The sequence below is a fragment of the Pezoporus occidentalis genome, unplaced genomic scaffold (genome assembly GCF_034315485.1).
Source record: "Pezoporus occidentalis ecotype Australia unplaced genomic scaffold, CSIRO_AGI_Poc_V1 ctg49, whole genome shotgun sequence".
Classification (NCBI taxonomy): Eukaryota; Metazoa; Chordata; class Aves; order Psittaciformes; family Psittacidae; genus Pezoporus; species Pezoporus occidentalis.
Genome location: NW_026915824.1, coordinates 1,107,203 through 1,125,474, shown reverse-complemented (window position 1 = coordinate 1,125,474; position 18,272 = coordinate 1,107,203). Strand labels below are relative to the sequence as shown.

The window sequence follows — 18,272 nt, the reverse complement described above, 5'->3', positions numbered from 1 at the left end:
CTTTGTTGCAACATACAAATAGAAACATGTTAACAGCTGCTACTGTCTGTGATCCAGGCCAGAGTTTATGAGAAACGGTAGAAGTTGAAGCTTGTTGTTATTGTGAAATGCTCTATTTGCATTGGTGTTTTAAAGCTGGCGAGCTACTGTTTTTTGAAATAGGCCTTCTTTTGTTTCCAGTTAACTTTGCTGTTGCTTGAGATACTTGAAAAGTTCCTTTGTTTTATGTATCCTTAATGTAAGTCTTTTTCTGTTGTTAGTGATAGTTGAAATGTCTGCATTAGTTTCCCTTTCCTTTGGCTGCCATAATACTTTTTATTTGCTGACAGATATATAAACTTTCTTGAAAAAATAAACCCAAATTTTTTTGTTGTTTATAGTTCCTGAAGAATTTATGTATAATCCTCTGACGCGATCTTATGGAGAGCCTCACAAACGGCCAGAGGTCCAAAATTCTACAGTGGAATTCATTGCTTCCTCAGACTATATGGTAAAAAGTTTTCATGGTAGCTTCAACACCGATTATTAGTAATGCATGTTAATATAAATGCATTTGCAATTAATGCTGCTTAATGCTCCAGTGGTGTGTGTTAATTTTACTGTGAAGGTCCTCTTAAGACCATATAATAGTTAAAATACTTATTTTGAGTTTTAGTAAATGTGGATAATTAGATGCAATTGCAATGCTTATAGTTGTCCACTGTAGTTTAATGTAGCATTAGCCTGATTTAAGTTTGATGCAGTGTGGATTTTGGGTTTCTCCATCATTTTGAAGACATTTTGAAAGACCAGTGGAATAATGAGGGAATTAATTTGGGTTCAAATTTTTTGTTGATAATTATGATAGAAATTGTTCTAACTAGGAGTCAATCTACAATTACTGTGGTAGTAGTCTTGTCTCCAAGAAAGATAAACAAGGCCTGAGAAAAGGCCCTGCTCATAATGACATTAATAACAGCAGAAATAGATTTCTTGAATTTAAGTACTGTGGCCAAGACATTTGGCAGTGAATAAATACAGCTTATTACATGGTTGGGAGAAGTATGTAGGTAGAATATTTTAATTCCATTTAATTGATTGCACTGTGCACATACTGAAAGAATGTATTTTGAAGAGTGAATTCTGTATCTGTTACGAGTCGTGTTTGAGTTGACTCTTGGAAGGAGAGACTAAAATACCGAATTTCTGTTTGGAAGCACAGCATTATATACTTATTACAAATGGGAACTGTTGAGCACTAGGAATTTTAGTTAAATCTATCCACATGACTTTTAGTTAGTAAATCAGTTTTACTGTATAACGTATACCTTGCTTTTTTTCTAAGTATTCCCTTTTCCCACTTCCCTTTGAAATGACTAATCGTTGTTAAAATTTCTTTAAATATGATTTTTGAACTTTTTTTTATTTTTATGTTTTTACTTTGTAGCTTCGTCCTCCTCAGCCTGCGGTATATTTATTTGTTTTAGATGTATCTCATAATGCAGTGGAGGCTGGATATTTGACAATAGTCTGCCAGTCATTGCTGGAAAACCTAGACAAGTAAGAATATAAATAAACTTTTCAAATTAGCTAATGTGTTATTATGAACAATACTAACATCCAGTTCTGTAGAAAACCTGCGTATAGTGTTCTGATATTCTGTCCCTAAAGGACAGAAGTTCTGCTGCCTGAGATTCTGATGTGCAACTTGCATCTCTAAAAAAACCTGAACAGCTGTTGAAGCAGTTTACATGATGAGAGCTTTCTTCCCTCCTGGTGGTTAAAGGTGGATCTGCAAATAATTTACTTATTTATATGCAAAGTATATGTTGCTGTAAATTCTAGCAACATGCTGATTGTACAAACGTCTATAAGCTACAGTCTTTCCCCTTGACAAGGCCAACAAAAATAACTAAATTACAGGGATTAAATTGGCCTGTTCTTCGTCTGAAATGGCTGAGGTGCTATGTCCTGGAATGTTGTGACTCGTGTGAGACTGTCTGAAATGTCTGACAACCAGTTGTCTGATTTTTCAGTTTGGTCTTTTTCAGATCACAGCTACACAGATGTACCTGTGCTGCTTTCTATCTGTTCTCACTTTTATACTGGAACAGCATGTATGGGATTGGTGGTGGTGCTTTGTGAGCATGGGTTAATAAACTTTACTGTTTGTGTCTTTTGAAAACTAATTTGCGTCCTGTTGAGATCTCACTCTGAAAATTGTTTTCTGTAAGCGTTTCTTAGGAAACTTGATTTTAATTTCCAATAAAGATATCAAAACATACAGTGAGTCTCAGACACATGCTAAATTATTTTAGGAAAACGCATAAAATTCCATACGAAGTCTACAGGAATGCATCCAATTAATTTGTATACCTAGATGGTAAAACCAGTATTAGCCACTATTGCTTTTGTTCACCATCATGGTTTTCAGCATTTGCTGTTTTATTTGAGAAATCTCATTCAGTTTTTCTTTATGTATTTCTAATGCCATATATAGGAACATGAGCCACATGAGAAATAAGTATATTGCATTGTAGAGAGACTGGATTTTGGTTTAGGGCTGTAAGTGCTCTTTAACTATGTTAGTAAATGTGGAGTTTTAATTAAAAAAAGGCAGAACAAACTATTTTCCATTAAAAACTGAAACGGCTACCTTCTGTCATATGTCAGTGTAATGATTAAACAAACCCACTAAGTTCCAACTTGGAACAAAGCCATCAGTATCTTCGTGAGTGCTTATCTGTAACACTTAGTCCTGTAAATGGTATCACTATCCCACCTTTTTAGAAAATACTGAAGAATTATTACTTGTATTCATGTTTCAGATCTCCTTCCTTTTGTTCACCCTTGATACATGAGCTGAGTTTCTGCTAACATCAGCAGGAGCTATATCCTACTTATGTATCTTGAGAGATAAATTTGGAGTTTAATTGGTTGGGTTTTGTGGTGTTTTTTTTTAATGCTTCAGGCTGCCTGGAGACTCGAGAACAAGGATAGGGTTCATAACGTTTGACAGCACTGTTCAGTTCTACAACTTGCAAGAAGGTTTATCGCAGCCTCAGATGCTGATTGTCTCAGATATCGATGGTAAGTTGAAAAAGATGGAAACTAGATTTTTTAAGAACTAGTTTTCTGGTTTTTCTTTTTTTATTTTTTTCCCCCAGAAGAAAGATTAGAATTTCTCCAATATTCTGGAGAAATTCCAAAATTATGTCAGTTTTACTGAATGTAAAGGGAATATATTTTTAAATATATTTAAATATATTTTTAAAAAATAATAGTAACTACAGAGTAGGTGGTGTTTTAAAAAGAGAAATTTGATTTTGCTTTGAATAAAACAAGCTTTGTATAGACTGTATTATTTTCTCTAATACATATATCAGAAAAGTAGGCTGTATTTTATGGTACGTATAGCAGTGGGCAGTGAAGTATTTTATTCTATTTTGATGTTTGGGGGTTTATTTTACTAAGATGCTTTTTTTCCATTCTCCCTACAGATATTTTCCTACCTACACCAGATAGTTTACTTGTAAATCTCCATGAAAGCAAAGAGGTACGATTACTGAAAACATGTCATTAAATATAGAAAAAAGTTAAATAAAGAGGTTCCTTTTAAACTTTGAATTCATGCCTATCTTCATAATATGTAATTCCAGTGCTACTTTTTAATTTTTAATTATAGAAGTATTACATGTTATTTGTTTGATGCATCATAGTTTTTAAATTTATTGCTTTGTTTTCCTTAGTGTGTTGAAACTAAGCTGAATTCTTTGTCTACCAGTTGTTCCAGTTCAGCTTTTTAGAAATAGCAGAAAATCTCAAGCTTGCAAAATCTCATAAACACCTTTCAATCTGTTCTGCAGCTCATAAAAGATCTATTGAATGCATTACCAAATATGTTCACCAATACAAGAGAAACACACAGTGCGTTGGGCCCTGCTCTTCAGGCTGCATTTAAATTGATGTCTCCAACGGGTGGTCGGATATCCGTGTTTCAGACTCAGTTACCATCTTTGGGAGCAGGGCTTTTGCATTCCAGAGAAGATCCCAATCAAAGGTCAAGCACAAAGGTGCAAAAACTTCCTTTAATGTTCATCTCATGAGACTAGGGACTAGCCGTGTCTTTCTGACTTGAGTAGTTCTGCAAATCAACTCTTAGGTTTTGTTTTATAGCAGTTCCCTAAATTTTAATTATTTGATGTCTATGTGCATTTAACTTCACTATTTTATACATGTGTGTATGGTATTGTTTCAGAGTGCGTGAGCTGTCTTTTGGGCCTTTGGTCAATAGGTTTTCTTGGCAAGCAAAAGAAGCTTCAAATATCTCTGACTCAATTAATATCAACCTGGGCTTTGAACCAAAGCGTGGATATATTTAATTGTAGACCTGAAACATTACTGCTTACTGTATTTATAGCCTTGTAGTTTACAGCATCCAGTAAGTGCCGCATAGGTACATGAATGTTATTTGTATGAGAATGAAACTTCTTTGAAAGTTTGTAGCAGTTACATTATGATACTTTGTAGCAGTCATGTTGTGATACTTTGTAGCAGTTGTATTAGGATACTACGTATCAATTATATTAGGATATGTGCTTGCACAATAAGTATCATAATTACTTGTAAATACAAACTAAGAGAATAACGAGCTTGAGGTAAATAATTTCTGCAGGTGGAAATGCCTATGAATTATTACTTAAAGGAAACTTCCTTATGATACTTTGCTACTGAATAGCATGTCTTTGCTACATAAAGTTATAAGAGAGTGTAATTGTTGTCTTAACTCTTTCCTGTATAATTTATTCACCAAAGGTGGTCCATCATCTTGGTCCAGCAACGGATTTTTATAAGAAGTTGGCACTGGACTGTTCAGGCCAGCAGACTGCTGTGGATTTATTTCTCTTAAGTTCACAGTATTCTGATCTAGCTTCTCTCGGTAAGAAGTACCTCACGTGTGCATTCAATTTTCCACACTGTCTTCAGAAGCACAGGCTACTTTGGGAATTCTTAAATCATGTCAGTGTTTTTGTACTTTGTAAATGCAGCTAATGCTGCAAAGGAATTGACTTTGAAGTTTGTAGCAGTAAAAAATAAGTGTTGGATTGCTCATATCAGACAGTTTATTCTGGGATTTCACAGTTTTAAAAGAGAAGATACTCTTCTGTTCAGGAAGAGGAAACAGATGGCAAAGAAGTAATAAAGTTTAATCATGAGGATAGGAAAGATTTCTCATCTTTCAGTATTAAACCAAGATTTCTCTCTGCATGCACACTTAATTTTGCCTCTACACCGTTATCTATTTCTGCATGCACTCCTGTCTTAGCAGTCAAAAGTAGCATTCTTATTGCAGTAAGTTTATTATTAGATCACTGCATATTGGGGTGACTCATCCCTGAGTATGGACCAGTTCTTGTCTTACAGATGTGGGTCATACCAAGAAAAAGATGAGCATAGCTGTGACTTGCAGAAGGTTGGACAGAGCTTTTGTGTCCTGACTTCACATTTAGGTTTTACTTCTCAACCATATCTTTTTCTCTGTCACAGCTTGCATGTCCAAGTACTCTGCAGGGTGCATCTATTACTATCCATCTTTCCATCGTAGCCATAATCCTGCTCAGGCCGAAAAGTTGCAAAAAGACCTTAAAAGATACCTTACGAGAAAGATTGGATTTGAAGCAGTTATGCGCATAAGATGCACAAAAGGTATGTTTGAAATACTAATACATATGGAAAAGTTGGTGAAAGCATGTTAGCTGTCATTTTGATGTACTTAGTGTTTAGCAACATGAGATTTCAGGTTATTTCTCTTTCACTGAAGAGTAATCAAATAGTTTCTTTTATGTAAGTTATGTTAATTTTTGCCTTTTGTTTTGTTTTTGTTTTCACTTAAAATGGCACCATCTTGCTTCAGGTAAGTTGACATGTCTAGTGTAAGACTATTGTTCAGTTCAGTGTCCAGAATGTAATATGAACTGTACAGAATCATGCTAAAATGTCTAATGAGTCACATAATTGATTTTGCATGATAGTTAGAATAAGCATTTTTACTATTTTCTTAAACTTATCTTGAGAACTGTGGATTTTAATTATTGACAGGTTTTCATGCTATTGTAGCCTCACTCTGAATTATTTAATCTGCTTCTAGGTCTTTCAATACACACTTTTCATGGGAACTTTTTTGTACGATCTACTGATTTATTGTCCCTTGCCAATGTCAATCCTGATGCTGGATTTGCAGTACAAATGTCCATTGAGGAAAGTCTGACTGACACATCTTTGGTTTGTTTTCAAACAGCTCTGTTGTATACTTCAAGCAAAGGTAAACAAATTCAAGTGATTGGCCACCCAGCTTTTTGTTGTTTCATGTAACATAATGTTAGTTAGTTCCACACAGCTAATTCCACGGCCTTTTGTTGTTCTCTATACCCTAACAGAAATTTGTTAAAGATAAGAGCCTACTTGGCAGTTAATCACATAATGTAAATCTTTATCAACTTTATTTTGATGGGGAAATGTAATTTATCTCTATCCTGCATAGAGCTGATTCAGCAAGATCCCTTTACTTCAAAGGCACACTGTTATAAGCAACATGGCATGTTTGGCATGTGCTTTGTTCAAAATCACAGACCTGTGATAGATTAGAGCTAGTTGCAAGTACATTGTGGGGGCATGAAGAATAGCTGCTAATTTCTGTTGTGGAAAATGCCACAAAATTTTGGGCTGGGAATCAGTGTACTTCATTTGTAGGATCAAGACACATTGTGGATGTTACGTGCTAGTTTGCGTTACAAACTTGTGCTCGTTAATAAGTTGAATGCCTTAGAGCACTGCATAATTTGAACAGGTGAAGAGACAGGAACAGGAGAGTGTTACAGCAGTTTCCTGATTGGTGCATTTTTACAAAATGGATGTATCTTATATGAGAGGAGGTATTCTGTAATGACTGAATTAGTACACCTCTACCAGGAAATACTGCAAAATGATCTCTACTTATTAGGTGAACGTCGAATCCGAGTGCACACGCTTTGCTTACCTGTAGTAAGTTCACTGGCTGATGTATATGCAGGAGCGGATGTACAAGCAGTTGTATGTCTCTTGGCAAACATGGGTGAGTACAGACCAGGAAGATTCAAACTTCAAATATCTTTTTCTCTTCTTACTTTTGATGGCCATTTAAATCAAGTAGTGAATGAAGCCTGAGTATTGTGGCAAAAGGTTGGAATGGAAGCCTGAGAATACTAAAAATAACAAAATCAAAGTTATACCAAAACTGTCAACTGAAATATTCCTTAATCTGAATACTTAGTTGACTTTAATAATTTAAAAGGAGTCTTCTAGATTATTCTCCAGAGTTTATTAAAGGACAAAAAATCATAGCATACTTGAATCAAAACTTTTTTGTGTCATCATCACTGCTGTTATATCAAACTTTACCATTTGATGTTACTTAAACAGTGATACAGTTGTGTAGTAGTTGTTACTACTTAAACAGTGGTACAGTGTGTAGTGAGTTACTGGAGATGAAAAGGGAACCTCTGACAACAAGGTATCTGAGATATGCATTAGTTTTGTATGGTTCTATCCTGTCATTGCTGGGTGGAGGATTCTTACTTGTCCCCTACTTCTGGATCATAAGTAGCTGTTTCATAGACTCATCTCTGCCATTGAATGTGCATGGCTCTGTGCAGCATTTTAATAGATGCTATGTTGTCTATTAATGGTTAAATAAATTAGAAGAAATAAATAGCATCTCGTCTTGAGTGCACATTTAATCCAGCAGGTGGCTTCCTCCAGCCAAAGGATTTGCAGCCCTTTCTCAGTAGAGAGAGATAAAGTTTCATTTGCACTAATCATAATTATGCCACTGAAATAATGGAAGAAATTTCTTGGGGGGAGAGGGAAAGTTGCTGCAAATCGTATCTTGGACATAGAAGAGCAGAGAGCTTAATCAACAGCTAACTTACTTGCATAAGGTTTAAAACAGAATTTATATTTAGTCTCGGGTATATACCATAGCTTTAAACAATTTTTTTTAAAATTCCCCCCAAGACTAGGGAGCAGAGATCACCCACACTGTATTTTTTTAAGCATTGTGAATGTGAGTTTTGGTATGGGCAATCTTCCTGTTTTCTCCTAAAATAGTTAAGGCCACTGGTGTGGGTTTGGGTTATTTCTTTTTTGTTTTTAATCCTAAAATATCACCCAAAAGCACAATTGAGATTTTCAGAATTCAAGGGAATGAATGAGGCCACCTATATTAACTTCTTTTATCCTTCTAACCCAACAGCTGTGGATCGTTCAGTTTCATCTAGTCTTTCAGATGCAAGAGATGCCTTAGTTAATGCTGTGGTAGATTCCTTGGCAGCATACATGTCAACTGTCTCGAATCTGCAGCAGTCCATGCTAATAGCACCAAATTCCCTCAAGTTGTTTCCACTGTATGTTTTGGCCCTTCTCAAACAGGTATGTATAATCTAGTGGATTAATGTTTGATATGTAAATCATTGTTCCATTTGAGGAATTCTTCAGCTCTAGGTCAAGCAATGTGTGCACTTTTCTAAAATTATGAAAATTGCGTTATTCTTTTCAAGCTTCCAGGACTTTCACATAAAAGTCTATGTTAGATTATTTTAAATTAGTGCCTGAGAAGTTTAATGGTTTGCTTGGCTTTGGACCTTTTATATTTTGTCTTATTTTGTTTTACAATTAAAAATACATGTACATAGTAACAATTAGTATTTCTCTGATTTTGGCAGCTAATTGTTGTTGCGCATAAAGATTGTTGGAAGTTCTTGTTAATACTTTTTCAATTTTATTTTATGAAGGAAAACCATTTCAAATATTTTTTCAACACATATACTCTGTACTTTAAAGCACCAAGAAGGAGAATAAGTTTCCATGGAGATACAGAGAAATCTGTTACAGAAACTGAAGTGATATAGTTGAAAGTTCAAATAGGAGTAGTTACTGCTTGGTGATTTTGTTTTTTTTTTAATATATATTGGCAAACATCATACTTAAAAATAGAGAACTCGCTGCAGGATTCTGTCATGAATAAATCTCATAGCTTAAAAGATTTCCATGTCTGATGTTTCTTTCTTTTCTTATCACGAATCAACCTTTATGTAAGTTTGGCAAGAGCTCCAATCATAACTTGTTTTCTTTGGCATGGTGATTACTTCAGTCTTTAATACACTGATTAGGACTTCTTTGGTACTTCCATAATTAACACCTTTGATGATGGGGAAAAAAACAGACCATTTACTATCAAGAGGATCCATGTGAAAGACAGTAGTAAGAATGGCTGGGAAAATAAGTTGTTTAGGTCTTGACTGGGTTTTATTATTATTGTCTTTATTTACAATAACTAAAAAAGCCTGGGGTATAGAGAAACCACAATCAGAATTCTTTTGGCCGCGAGGGAGAAGACAACTGATGCACTTTGTTGTAGAAGTGAATATTAGCTTTGATTATAGGAATATTTCCCATTGAATCAGAATATGGTGCTTGCTTCATTGTGTTGCTTTTCACAGCGATCATTTACCAATTGCTTCTAAAGGATATCCAAGAAATCCAGTAGGGAAGAGTTACAAAATAAATTTAATACTATGAGAGCCTAGTTCCTGCTATAGAACATGAAAGTATATTTCCCTTCCAAAGCTTTTCCTTAACATTTAATTCTTGCTAGTAAAATACCAGTTAATCTTATCCATGGAAATATTTTTTTGAGCTGTTCTGGGCCTGTATCTTTGCATACCTTGCAGCAGTCAGTTTCATAGGTCAGTAACATATGGCAAGAATAAAATGAGAAATCACAGACAAATTTTACATGAAGTAGGGGGGAAATGTATTCTCCTTCATCAATAAAGAGGGAGAATGGATTCCCTTTTAAAAGGTATTATATTCAAGTTGTATTTGATTTTAATGTATCTCAGTAAGATACTTTACAAAACCTTTGTCACCTTCCTTGACACTTGCAAAACATCTGAAATGCAATGTTTAGATGTGACATAAAATACAGGGCTTATTTGAGTAACAACATACTGTTCTTTAACAGAAAGCATTTAGAACAGGCACAAGTACACGCTTGGATGATCGTGTATATGCAATGTGCCAGATGAAGAGCCAGCCTCTTGTTCATTTGATGAAAATGATACATCCCAACTTGTACAGGATAGACAAGTTGATTGATGAGGTAATGTATGAATTTTTTAAATAGATTTTTTTTTAAATAGTCTTTTACCATATGGAGATGTGCTGAGTCTCCAGGCTATTTTTTTCCCTACATTATTTCCAGAATGCGTCACAGTTTCTTAGTAAATAATTCAGCCTAGTTTTGTATTGGAAGGGGAAGCAGCTTTAATCTGAAAATACTGGGAATTTGGGATTTTTCTTATTGGTTTTGTCTGGTTTTATTGCTGGGGAGGAAGGAGGTGGGTTTGGATTGTTGGGGTTTTTTTGGTTGGTTGGTTTGGTTGGTTTTGTGGGTTGTTTTGGTTTTGGTTGGGTTTGGTTTTTGTTTTTTTTTTATAATCTTATTGGTAACAGCCAGATTGTTTAATCAGACCAGTCACAGTGCTCTGTGGACAAACCCTTGTATTACTTCAGGCAGGATGTTAAATCAAAGAACATTGTTACTTGAATACAGTAAAATGGTGAACCTTTATAGAGAGTGGGATTTTATGGTTTTCTGCTCTTGCAGCACTTCTAGTGAAGTTGAATACAATGAAAAAGTCTGAGGAGGTTGTTTGTAGAAAATTTAAGGTCTTTTGAGAGTTTGGCATCTATAGCATGAGAAATGTTGCACACACAGATGAAATCACTTTTTTTTTTTTTTTTTTTTGGTGATAAAGTGTCCCTTAGTTTAAATACATTCTACAGTTGTTTGATGTACATAATCATTTTAGGCCTAACATGGCATTTTGTTACATGAGACTCCTCAAAATTTTGCTAAACTTTTTCTTTTTCTTTTTTTTTTTCCTTGGTTTATTTTACCTGGATAAGATAAACAGGATTTATTTATATTCTGGAGTTACTGAGTATTGTTTTTTGTTACAGAGTACAATACATGTAAATGACAGAGTTGTTCCACAGCCACCTCTTCAGAAGCTGTCTGCAGAAAAGTTGACAAGAGAAGGAGCTTTTCTAATGGATTGTGGCTCAGTAAGTTACCCGTTGCGCACATTTCTTTAAAAAAAAAAATCAAGATGATGCATACTGAATCACTGAAAGCAGTCAACTCCTAACAGTAACACTGTAGTGATTCACCATTACAGGTAACCTGCAGTAATCTGTGACCCAGTTGAAAGCTTTCGTATTTTGATCAGAGCCGTATCTTTTAGGTTGCATATTAAGGCTTCAGAGGTTAATTTTATTTTCATGCTAGACTGATCAGAATATATACCAAGAGTTCACATTCAACTGGGGGTTTGGGTTTGTTCAGAATTTTTTCAGGCTTGATTTTTTTTTTTCTTTTTTTTTGAAAAAATGGATTTCCATTTTCCAAACATTCTCTTAATAGTTATTAAATTCTGTGTACTACAGCCTAAGCACTTCTCTACTGATGCAGCCTTCTCAGTTATGCACAAATGTAAGTGATTTGTGGGTTGTGTGAGGTAAGAGTTGCAAGAGTGAGGGAATTGTCCACCCTCCACAAATAAGTTATTTGTAGAAATTACACTAAACCACACTTGATTGGATAAGGCATTATGCATGACAAATGTGATAAAACATTATGCTATTCTAATGGCAGTCTAGAGAGTGCTTTAAATCTTGTATGAGTTCAGAGGCTGACTGTGGATGTCAGAATTATCTTCTGTCTCCAGATGTCTGAAATAATTAATGTTTTTGATAATTGATGCTTTACTATGACTTTTTTAGATTGGTAAGTCAGTGTGCAGTAAGTGACACAGTGGTGTGACTTCATGAAATCTAAGGGGTTTTATTTTAGGAGGTTACATGGGAAGTTACCACATTAACCGTTCAATATAGATGTGTCCTGCATCCTCATTCTTTCAGTATTTGCCTTCTACCTATAATTTTTGACATTTAACGATCTCATTCCGAATGCTACCAGTGTATTAATAAGTAAATGTGCAAATAATGAATATAGAGATGTATATATGAATTGCAAATGGAGCTTTCAAGTGACTCATTTGCATGAAAGGTATTACCTTCCAATTATGTCACCACTTGTCTCTTTCTCTAAAATGTGTGCAAGGCCTTTACTAAAACTGTTTCTAACATCTTACAGATTTTTTACATTTGGATTGGAAAAAGCTGTGATAACAACTTCATAAAAGATGTCCTTGGATACCCAAACTATGCATCAGTACCACAGAAAATGGTAGGTGTTTTAATGAACTGTAGAGTGCTTATATTTGGAATCTATACTTAATCTATTTTCTCTGCATTTTCAGTTTTTAATTATGTAACTCTGAATTAGGATTTTTTTTTTTTTTTTTTTTTAGTAGGATACTTTCTAACCTCTTCCCAACTTCTTAAGAGGGAGATAGAACTTGTGAAATGCATTCAAGGAAAGAAAGTAAATTATTCTATGACATTACTGCTTTTATTATTTTTATGGATACGTATGTGGGTTCACAAGAATAGGATGGAATTTCACAGAATAGATACAAAAACTATCCAGGCATGTTAATTAAGATCACAGTTTTTTTATTGATATCATGATTTTTTTGGAAGCCTTATGTTCTCCAAACCTGGTGTAAGATACCAGGTCTATGGTGTGATGTGATAGGCCTGTAAGTAAAGGGCAAGACTTAGATTTTGTTCAGCTTCCAAGCCTTGAGTCAATGTTAAAACAAAACTCTTTTAGCTGTTAGGACGTCAAAGATACTTGGATGTGTGTTTTGGTAGAGGGGATTTTATGTTATAACCTGTACCTATAGTCTTGTGCATGAAACAGAGCAGCAGTCAAAAAGAAGACCCCCATTGTGTGGGTAGCACTTCTAAAATGTCAGTGAGTGGCAGGTAATGATGGACCCTTTTAAGATACTGCAGAAAAGTACATAATTGAATGGTTATATTCAGATAGTACCAAAAACTTACTAGTCGTTATAGAAGCACATTGGAAGATATTTCTGCTTATAAAGCTTGTATGGTAAGAAGGGTAAAGTAAATGACAAGATACAATTACAAGAACAGATTAAGAATGGTGAACTTTAAGACTACTATCAGACTGGACTGCTTGTTCAGAGTTTTGTATTTTGCTTGAATTAGCAGTTTATACCCTCTGATCAGCTGGTGGTAAGAATTAGTTGACAGTTTTCAGGAAGAACTTGGTTAAAAGAAGGACAATAGTTGTTTTTTCCTCTCATTTTCATTATAAATAGATGCTATATAACAATTGAAAAAAGTTAACAGAAATAAGTTATCTTTACTTTTAAATTTTGTCCTCCGTTCATTTACTACCAAGGTAGCAATGGAACTGCTTTTAAATTTGGCATCAATTCTTTTGTCATATTGTCTAAAAAGGTTATATTGTTCCAAGAGTTGGTATATTTAGCTCGGTGAATGGCTCAAGTTTTTTAAATTCTATTTATTTTTTTTCATCTTATTCCCTGATGAAATAGTCCAGTCTAATCTTTGCATTTTTGGAAATCTGCTTACAATTCAGATTTCACTTCATGCTTTGTTCATCTTTTCAGTACTGCAAAATGCAACATGTAAGGTTGACAAAGAAAGATAAGGCAATAAAACTGTGAAAGCAGCATTTTGAAAAATGATTGTGTTTTTTTCTTTAATGAGCTTGCTTTCTAAAATCTTTCACATTTAAAAGGCAATTTAAGTTAAAGATGTACAGCTTCCTACAGGTCAGATACTACTGAATTTTTGTACTTTAAGCTGAACTAAAAATGGGTATATATTATGCATTGTTGGTAATTTCTTAATAGAAATTAAGAAACAAATAATGATTAATATGATTAAATTTTATCTTAAAGTAAGCCTTGAAAATGATAATTTTCATAATTTCTTAATAGAAATTATGCCTTTTATTGTGTTATGACTATCAGGATCTAGTTTTTAAACAAGTTTTTAAATAAAGATGGTGACTTCCTTCAATTACTTTTCAACCAGACACAGCTTCCTGAAGTAGATGCACTTTCTTCAGAAAGGACACGATCTTTTATATCTTGGCTTAGAGACAGTAGACCTTTAAATCCAGTTCTTCAAGTAATAAAGTAAGTATTTCTGTTAGATGCTAAGTAATTATTGGCAACTTGTAATTACAATTGACACTGATGAAAAGTTGGAATATCTGGCCTGAAAAAAAGCTGAGTAACATCCTCTTTCCACTTGATATGGTAGTTATCTGGAACCTCATAGCAACAAAGGTCATGTTAGAATCTAGTACAAATTAAACTAATAGTTTTATTGGTATTAATTAGTTGCATAGTTTTATTATATTGTTAAGAATATGTTAAAGCAGTGGATGTCCTTACGATCAGTGGGATTAACCAAGTTAATTTCTGATATAGCTTTAATAATTTCAATACATGTATTAAAAAAAAAAAGTAAGGCTAGTAATCTCTGGATGGTTTTAATAATTGTCTGTGTTTGTTACTGAGCTCCATAGGACAGCAGTTGATTTACAACAGGTGAGGCAAGTTCTGTAGCCTTTTGAAACCATGAAAGCACCCACTTAAAGAAGTTTAAATTTTATAAAATGCTTATATTTGAGTTTATGTTTCATTTGTTGTCTTTAGAGTACTCAGTTTACTGAGCCAGATGTGAGATCACATTTTAGAGAGCATGATGACTTTCTTACTCAAATAATGTTTAAGCATAGGACTAAAGCTTTTCTACTGTTGGCATTGTAACTGCTGCTGAAATTGCAAGTAGTGCTGAGAGACCACAGTAAATAGCAGAGCTTTACTGCATGCTGTACTACAGAGTACAAGGGACTGTGCCCCAGCAAATACTGGCTGCATCCCAGCAAACTTTTATTGGGGCAGTAATTTTGGATACTAGATCTTTGACACATTTACCTTCTCTCTTCTGTTGCCAAATAAGAAAAACTGGGAAGGGAATTAAGATTATATTCTTTACTGTAAGGGTGGTGAGGCACTGCAGTGGGTTGCCCAAGGAAGTTGTGAATGCTCCGTCCCCTGGTGGTGTTCAAGGCCAGGTTGGACAGAGCCTTGGGTGACATGGTCTAGTGTGAGGTGTCCCTGCCCATGGCAGGGGGGTTGGAACTAGATGATCTTGAAGTCCTTTGCAACCCTAACTATTCTGTGATTACATGTAATCAGAGATGTAAATTCTGCATTTTTTTAAATCTTTATCAGGATTTAATATAACCCTTTTACTATAACCCGAAAACAAAATTATTTTTGTTTCCTTTTTAATGTTTCTACAAGGTATTTTACATGCTGCTTCACTTGCTTTTCTACCATTTTATACTTCTTTCAAAGATGCTGTTTGATAGTGTATTTCAAATTTCAGTGTTTTTTCCAAACTTTAGATTGTTTGCAGCTGTAGTATCTTTGGACTGAATCTAGACTCCAAGGAACAATAAGAATTTCATTAGAACCTAGCCCTCTGCTTGTATTTACCTTGGATTTTTTGCTCAATGATTGGACTAAAATATTTTTCTCTCTTTTTTCAGAGATGAGAACCCTGCCAAAACAGATTTTTTTCAGCATTTAATTGAGGATCGGACAGAAGCAGCTTTTTCATATTATGAATTCTTACTTAATATTCAACAGCAGATCTGTAAGTGAACAAGGAATAAAAAGAAGAAAAATCCTGACTTCAGAGAGAAGCATGGGCCCAGAGAAGCATATCAGAAGTTACAAAAAGTGGATGCTTGTTCTTCAGACAATATACAGTGACCAGCACTGTTTTGGAAGCTTTACAGCTAAAGAAGTATACATTTCCAAAAGAATTTTGCAGTTTTACTTCAGTCTAAAAGTGGTAGGAGTGATGAAGCTGTTTCACTAGTAAACTTTAAATTGGTTTGTACACGTTTCCACTTGTGCAGCGGTATGGTGCTCTGTTTATTGCAAGCTGGTGAATTTATGTAGCTATGTGGGATATTTCTTAATGAAATGTACAATTAGGTAAAGCCTTTTTTCTTACATTTATTATAGAAGCCCTTCCAGATCCAGATTCTTAACAGAGATGTCAAAGGGCAGTGATGTATGTTGGTTGTTTATATGAATTTCTTTTTAAAAGGAATGATTAATACTTACTAAAGACTTCAGCAAATTCCCTCTGAAAGTTGTAGAGTTTCAGTAAAGTACATCAATTGTAGAAATAAAATATATAATGTACATAAGTATTACATTTGTAAAGAAAATGTAAAAAATGTAAGTAAAAAAAAAAAAAGACTTAGCTCAGTGTGCAGAGGTGTTGAGTGCTCAACGATGAATTGTTCTGTCCCAGGCTAGACAATGAAGTTGACTATTAAAACGTGCTAAAAAAAGTATCCGTGTAGAAGGAACACAGCTGCTGCTTCTGTTAATTTTAGGTGAATTTATTTATGATTGGCTTACTAATTAAAAATATTTTGCTTTATCATGCGTTTTTATATTTATGCAAGTATAATCTTTTTGCAACTAACTCTTACTGAACTGAATATTAAAGAGAACATGTTTACTGCTTTATTTCACAGACCTCTGGAAGGGAGGAGAAAGCACTGCATAGTCTGAAATGAGCTATTGATATGAAGTTCTTAAAACCCTTCTTATGTATTATCCTAAAGAAGGCATATCTGTTAGCCTCGTTTTACGTTTTGTAAACTACTGTAGTCTTGGTCTGAGTTTCTGTAATTTGTGTCGTCTGCCATTTAGAGTAAGCATGGGTAATCACTCACACTTGATGATTTGATTTCTGCTGTGATCTAAAGAAAAAAAAAGAGGGGGTGTAAAAGTTAATTACGTCAATGGAAGCAAAGGCTTGAAAATGTTCAAATTCAAAATGTAATCACACTGTTGCATCTCTTTGAAACCTTGGGCTTAGTAATGTTTTGGTAACTCGATGGTTTGGGCTTTTTGATAGGTTTATCACAGATTTTTAAATTCGGTTGTTAATTTGGGATGGCTTTTGTTTTGTTATTTTGGGGGGGTTTTGAGGCACATTAGAAATAATTCATAATGCACAATCACTCATACTTACTATTCTGAACTTTGTTTATTTAAGTGCAACAAATAAATGATGATTAGTATGATTACATTTTATCTTAAAGTAGCCTTGAAAATGCTAATATTGCATTTTTGACTGCCATAGCCCCTGAATCAAATAATCAAGAAAAAAATGTACTAGTTTTGGTTTGCAAATGCTTTAAAAGCTACACTAATTAAATTCTGCGAGTGGTGTTATTCTGCATGTTAGCACAAAGTCATTGTTTGGAGAAGATACCTTTATAAGTTATATTTGTATGTTGTCCTTAACTAAATGTGTTTAAGTTACCCAAAGATTACTTAAGAGAAACTTTCCATTTAGCAAATTAATTTATCATGTAATAAATGTCTGAGGCGATGTCTGAATGTTGTCCCTAAATCAGACCTCCTTGATTTCAATACTTGTTTATAGATTAATTTGCATTGAGTGAAAGCTTAGTGCTGCTGAAGTGGGGCATCTTAAAAATAATTTGTAATTGCAGAAATGAAAATGGGATAATTACAATTTTAAATGCCCCATGATAGATGCTTCTGACTTACAAGCTTGGTACTGAATATCTGGGAACACACTATGCCATGATTAATTGCAACATATTCTGTAAAACCGTTACTTAAAGCTTTATTCTTCTATGGGTTTTGTATATAAAAATTATGGAAAATACATCTTGAGAGCTATTTGTTCAGTAAAATTATTACATGGCACAGAGAATCCAGTTACTTTTTTACCATAGAGCACATCTCCATTCTGACTGATCTTTGGTTTAAACTTTTAAAAGACAGTCTCATAGAAATATCTTGAATTGGAAACACCTCAGGATTTGGGGTATTGATTTTAGTGTTTTGAACAACAGTATGTTTGTATGCATGGTAAAAGTATCTAAAACAGAGGTTTATTTAAGATGGTTTGGATCACACCACTGTACCAGAGGATACACAGCAAAAGATTAATCCCTACAGAGAGATGCACTGCGAAGCTCAACATGCTTTTTGCCTGCTAAGGTTTGGGAGGAGAGGTGACAGGCATGTTTCTGTATCTGTTTAAATAAAGTGCTGAACTGCAGACAACATCTCTAGCCATTTTAGGGACTGAGCTTTTTCCAAAATGCCTTCAACACTGTTTCATTAGAAATGAAAGATTTGCTGGGT

The 18,272-nt window shown here is 34.3% G+C and overlaps 1 protein-coding gene across 3 annotated transcripts in view; it reads left to right on the top strand.

Moving 5' to 3' along the window:
- The window catches only part of SEC24B (SEC24 homolog B, COPII coat complex component), a 44,081-nt gene extending 26,246 nt beyond the window's left edge, over window positions 1–17,835 (top strand). For all 3 annotated transcript variants that reach the window (XM_062636650.1, XM_062636649.1, XM_062636651.1), the window contains 15 exons: window positions 381–490; window positions 1,427–1,539; window positions 2,951–3,069; window positions 3,480–3,535; window positions 3,846–4,052; window positions 4,795–4,918; window positions 5,527–5,685; window positions 6,128–6,301; window positions 6,980–7,090; window positions 8,270–8,445; window positions 10,040–10,177; window positions 11,041–11,145; window positions 12,236–12,328; window positions 14,080–14,183; window positions 15,611–17,835. In XM_062636650.1, the coding sequence (XP_062492634.1) occupies window positions 381–490; window positions 1,427–1,539; window positions 2,951–3,069; window positions 3,480–3,535; window positions 3,846–4,052; window positions 4,795–4,918; window positions 5,527–5,685; window positions 6,128–6,301; window positions 6,980–7,090; window positions 8,270–8,445; window positions 10,040–10,177; window positions 11,041–11,145; window positions 12,236–12,328; window positions 14,080–14,183; window positions 15,611–15,725 (1,904 nt within the window). In that variant the 3' untranslated portion in view covers window positions 15,726–17,835. The remainder of the gene's footprint in view (window positions 1–380; window positions 491–1,426; window positions 1,540–2,950; window positions 3,070–3,479; window positions 3,536–3,845; window positions 4,053–4,794; window positions 4,919–5,526; window positions 5,686–6,127; window positions 6,302–6,979; window positions 7,091–8,269; window positions 8,446–10,039; window positions 10,178–11,040; window positions 11,146–12,235; window positions 12,329–14,079; window positions 14,184–15,610) is intronic.
- The last annotated feature ends 437 nt before the right edge of the window (window positions 17,836–18,272 follow it).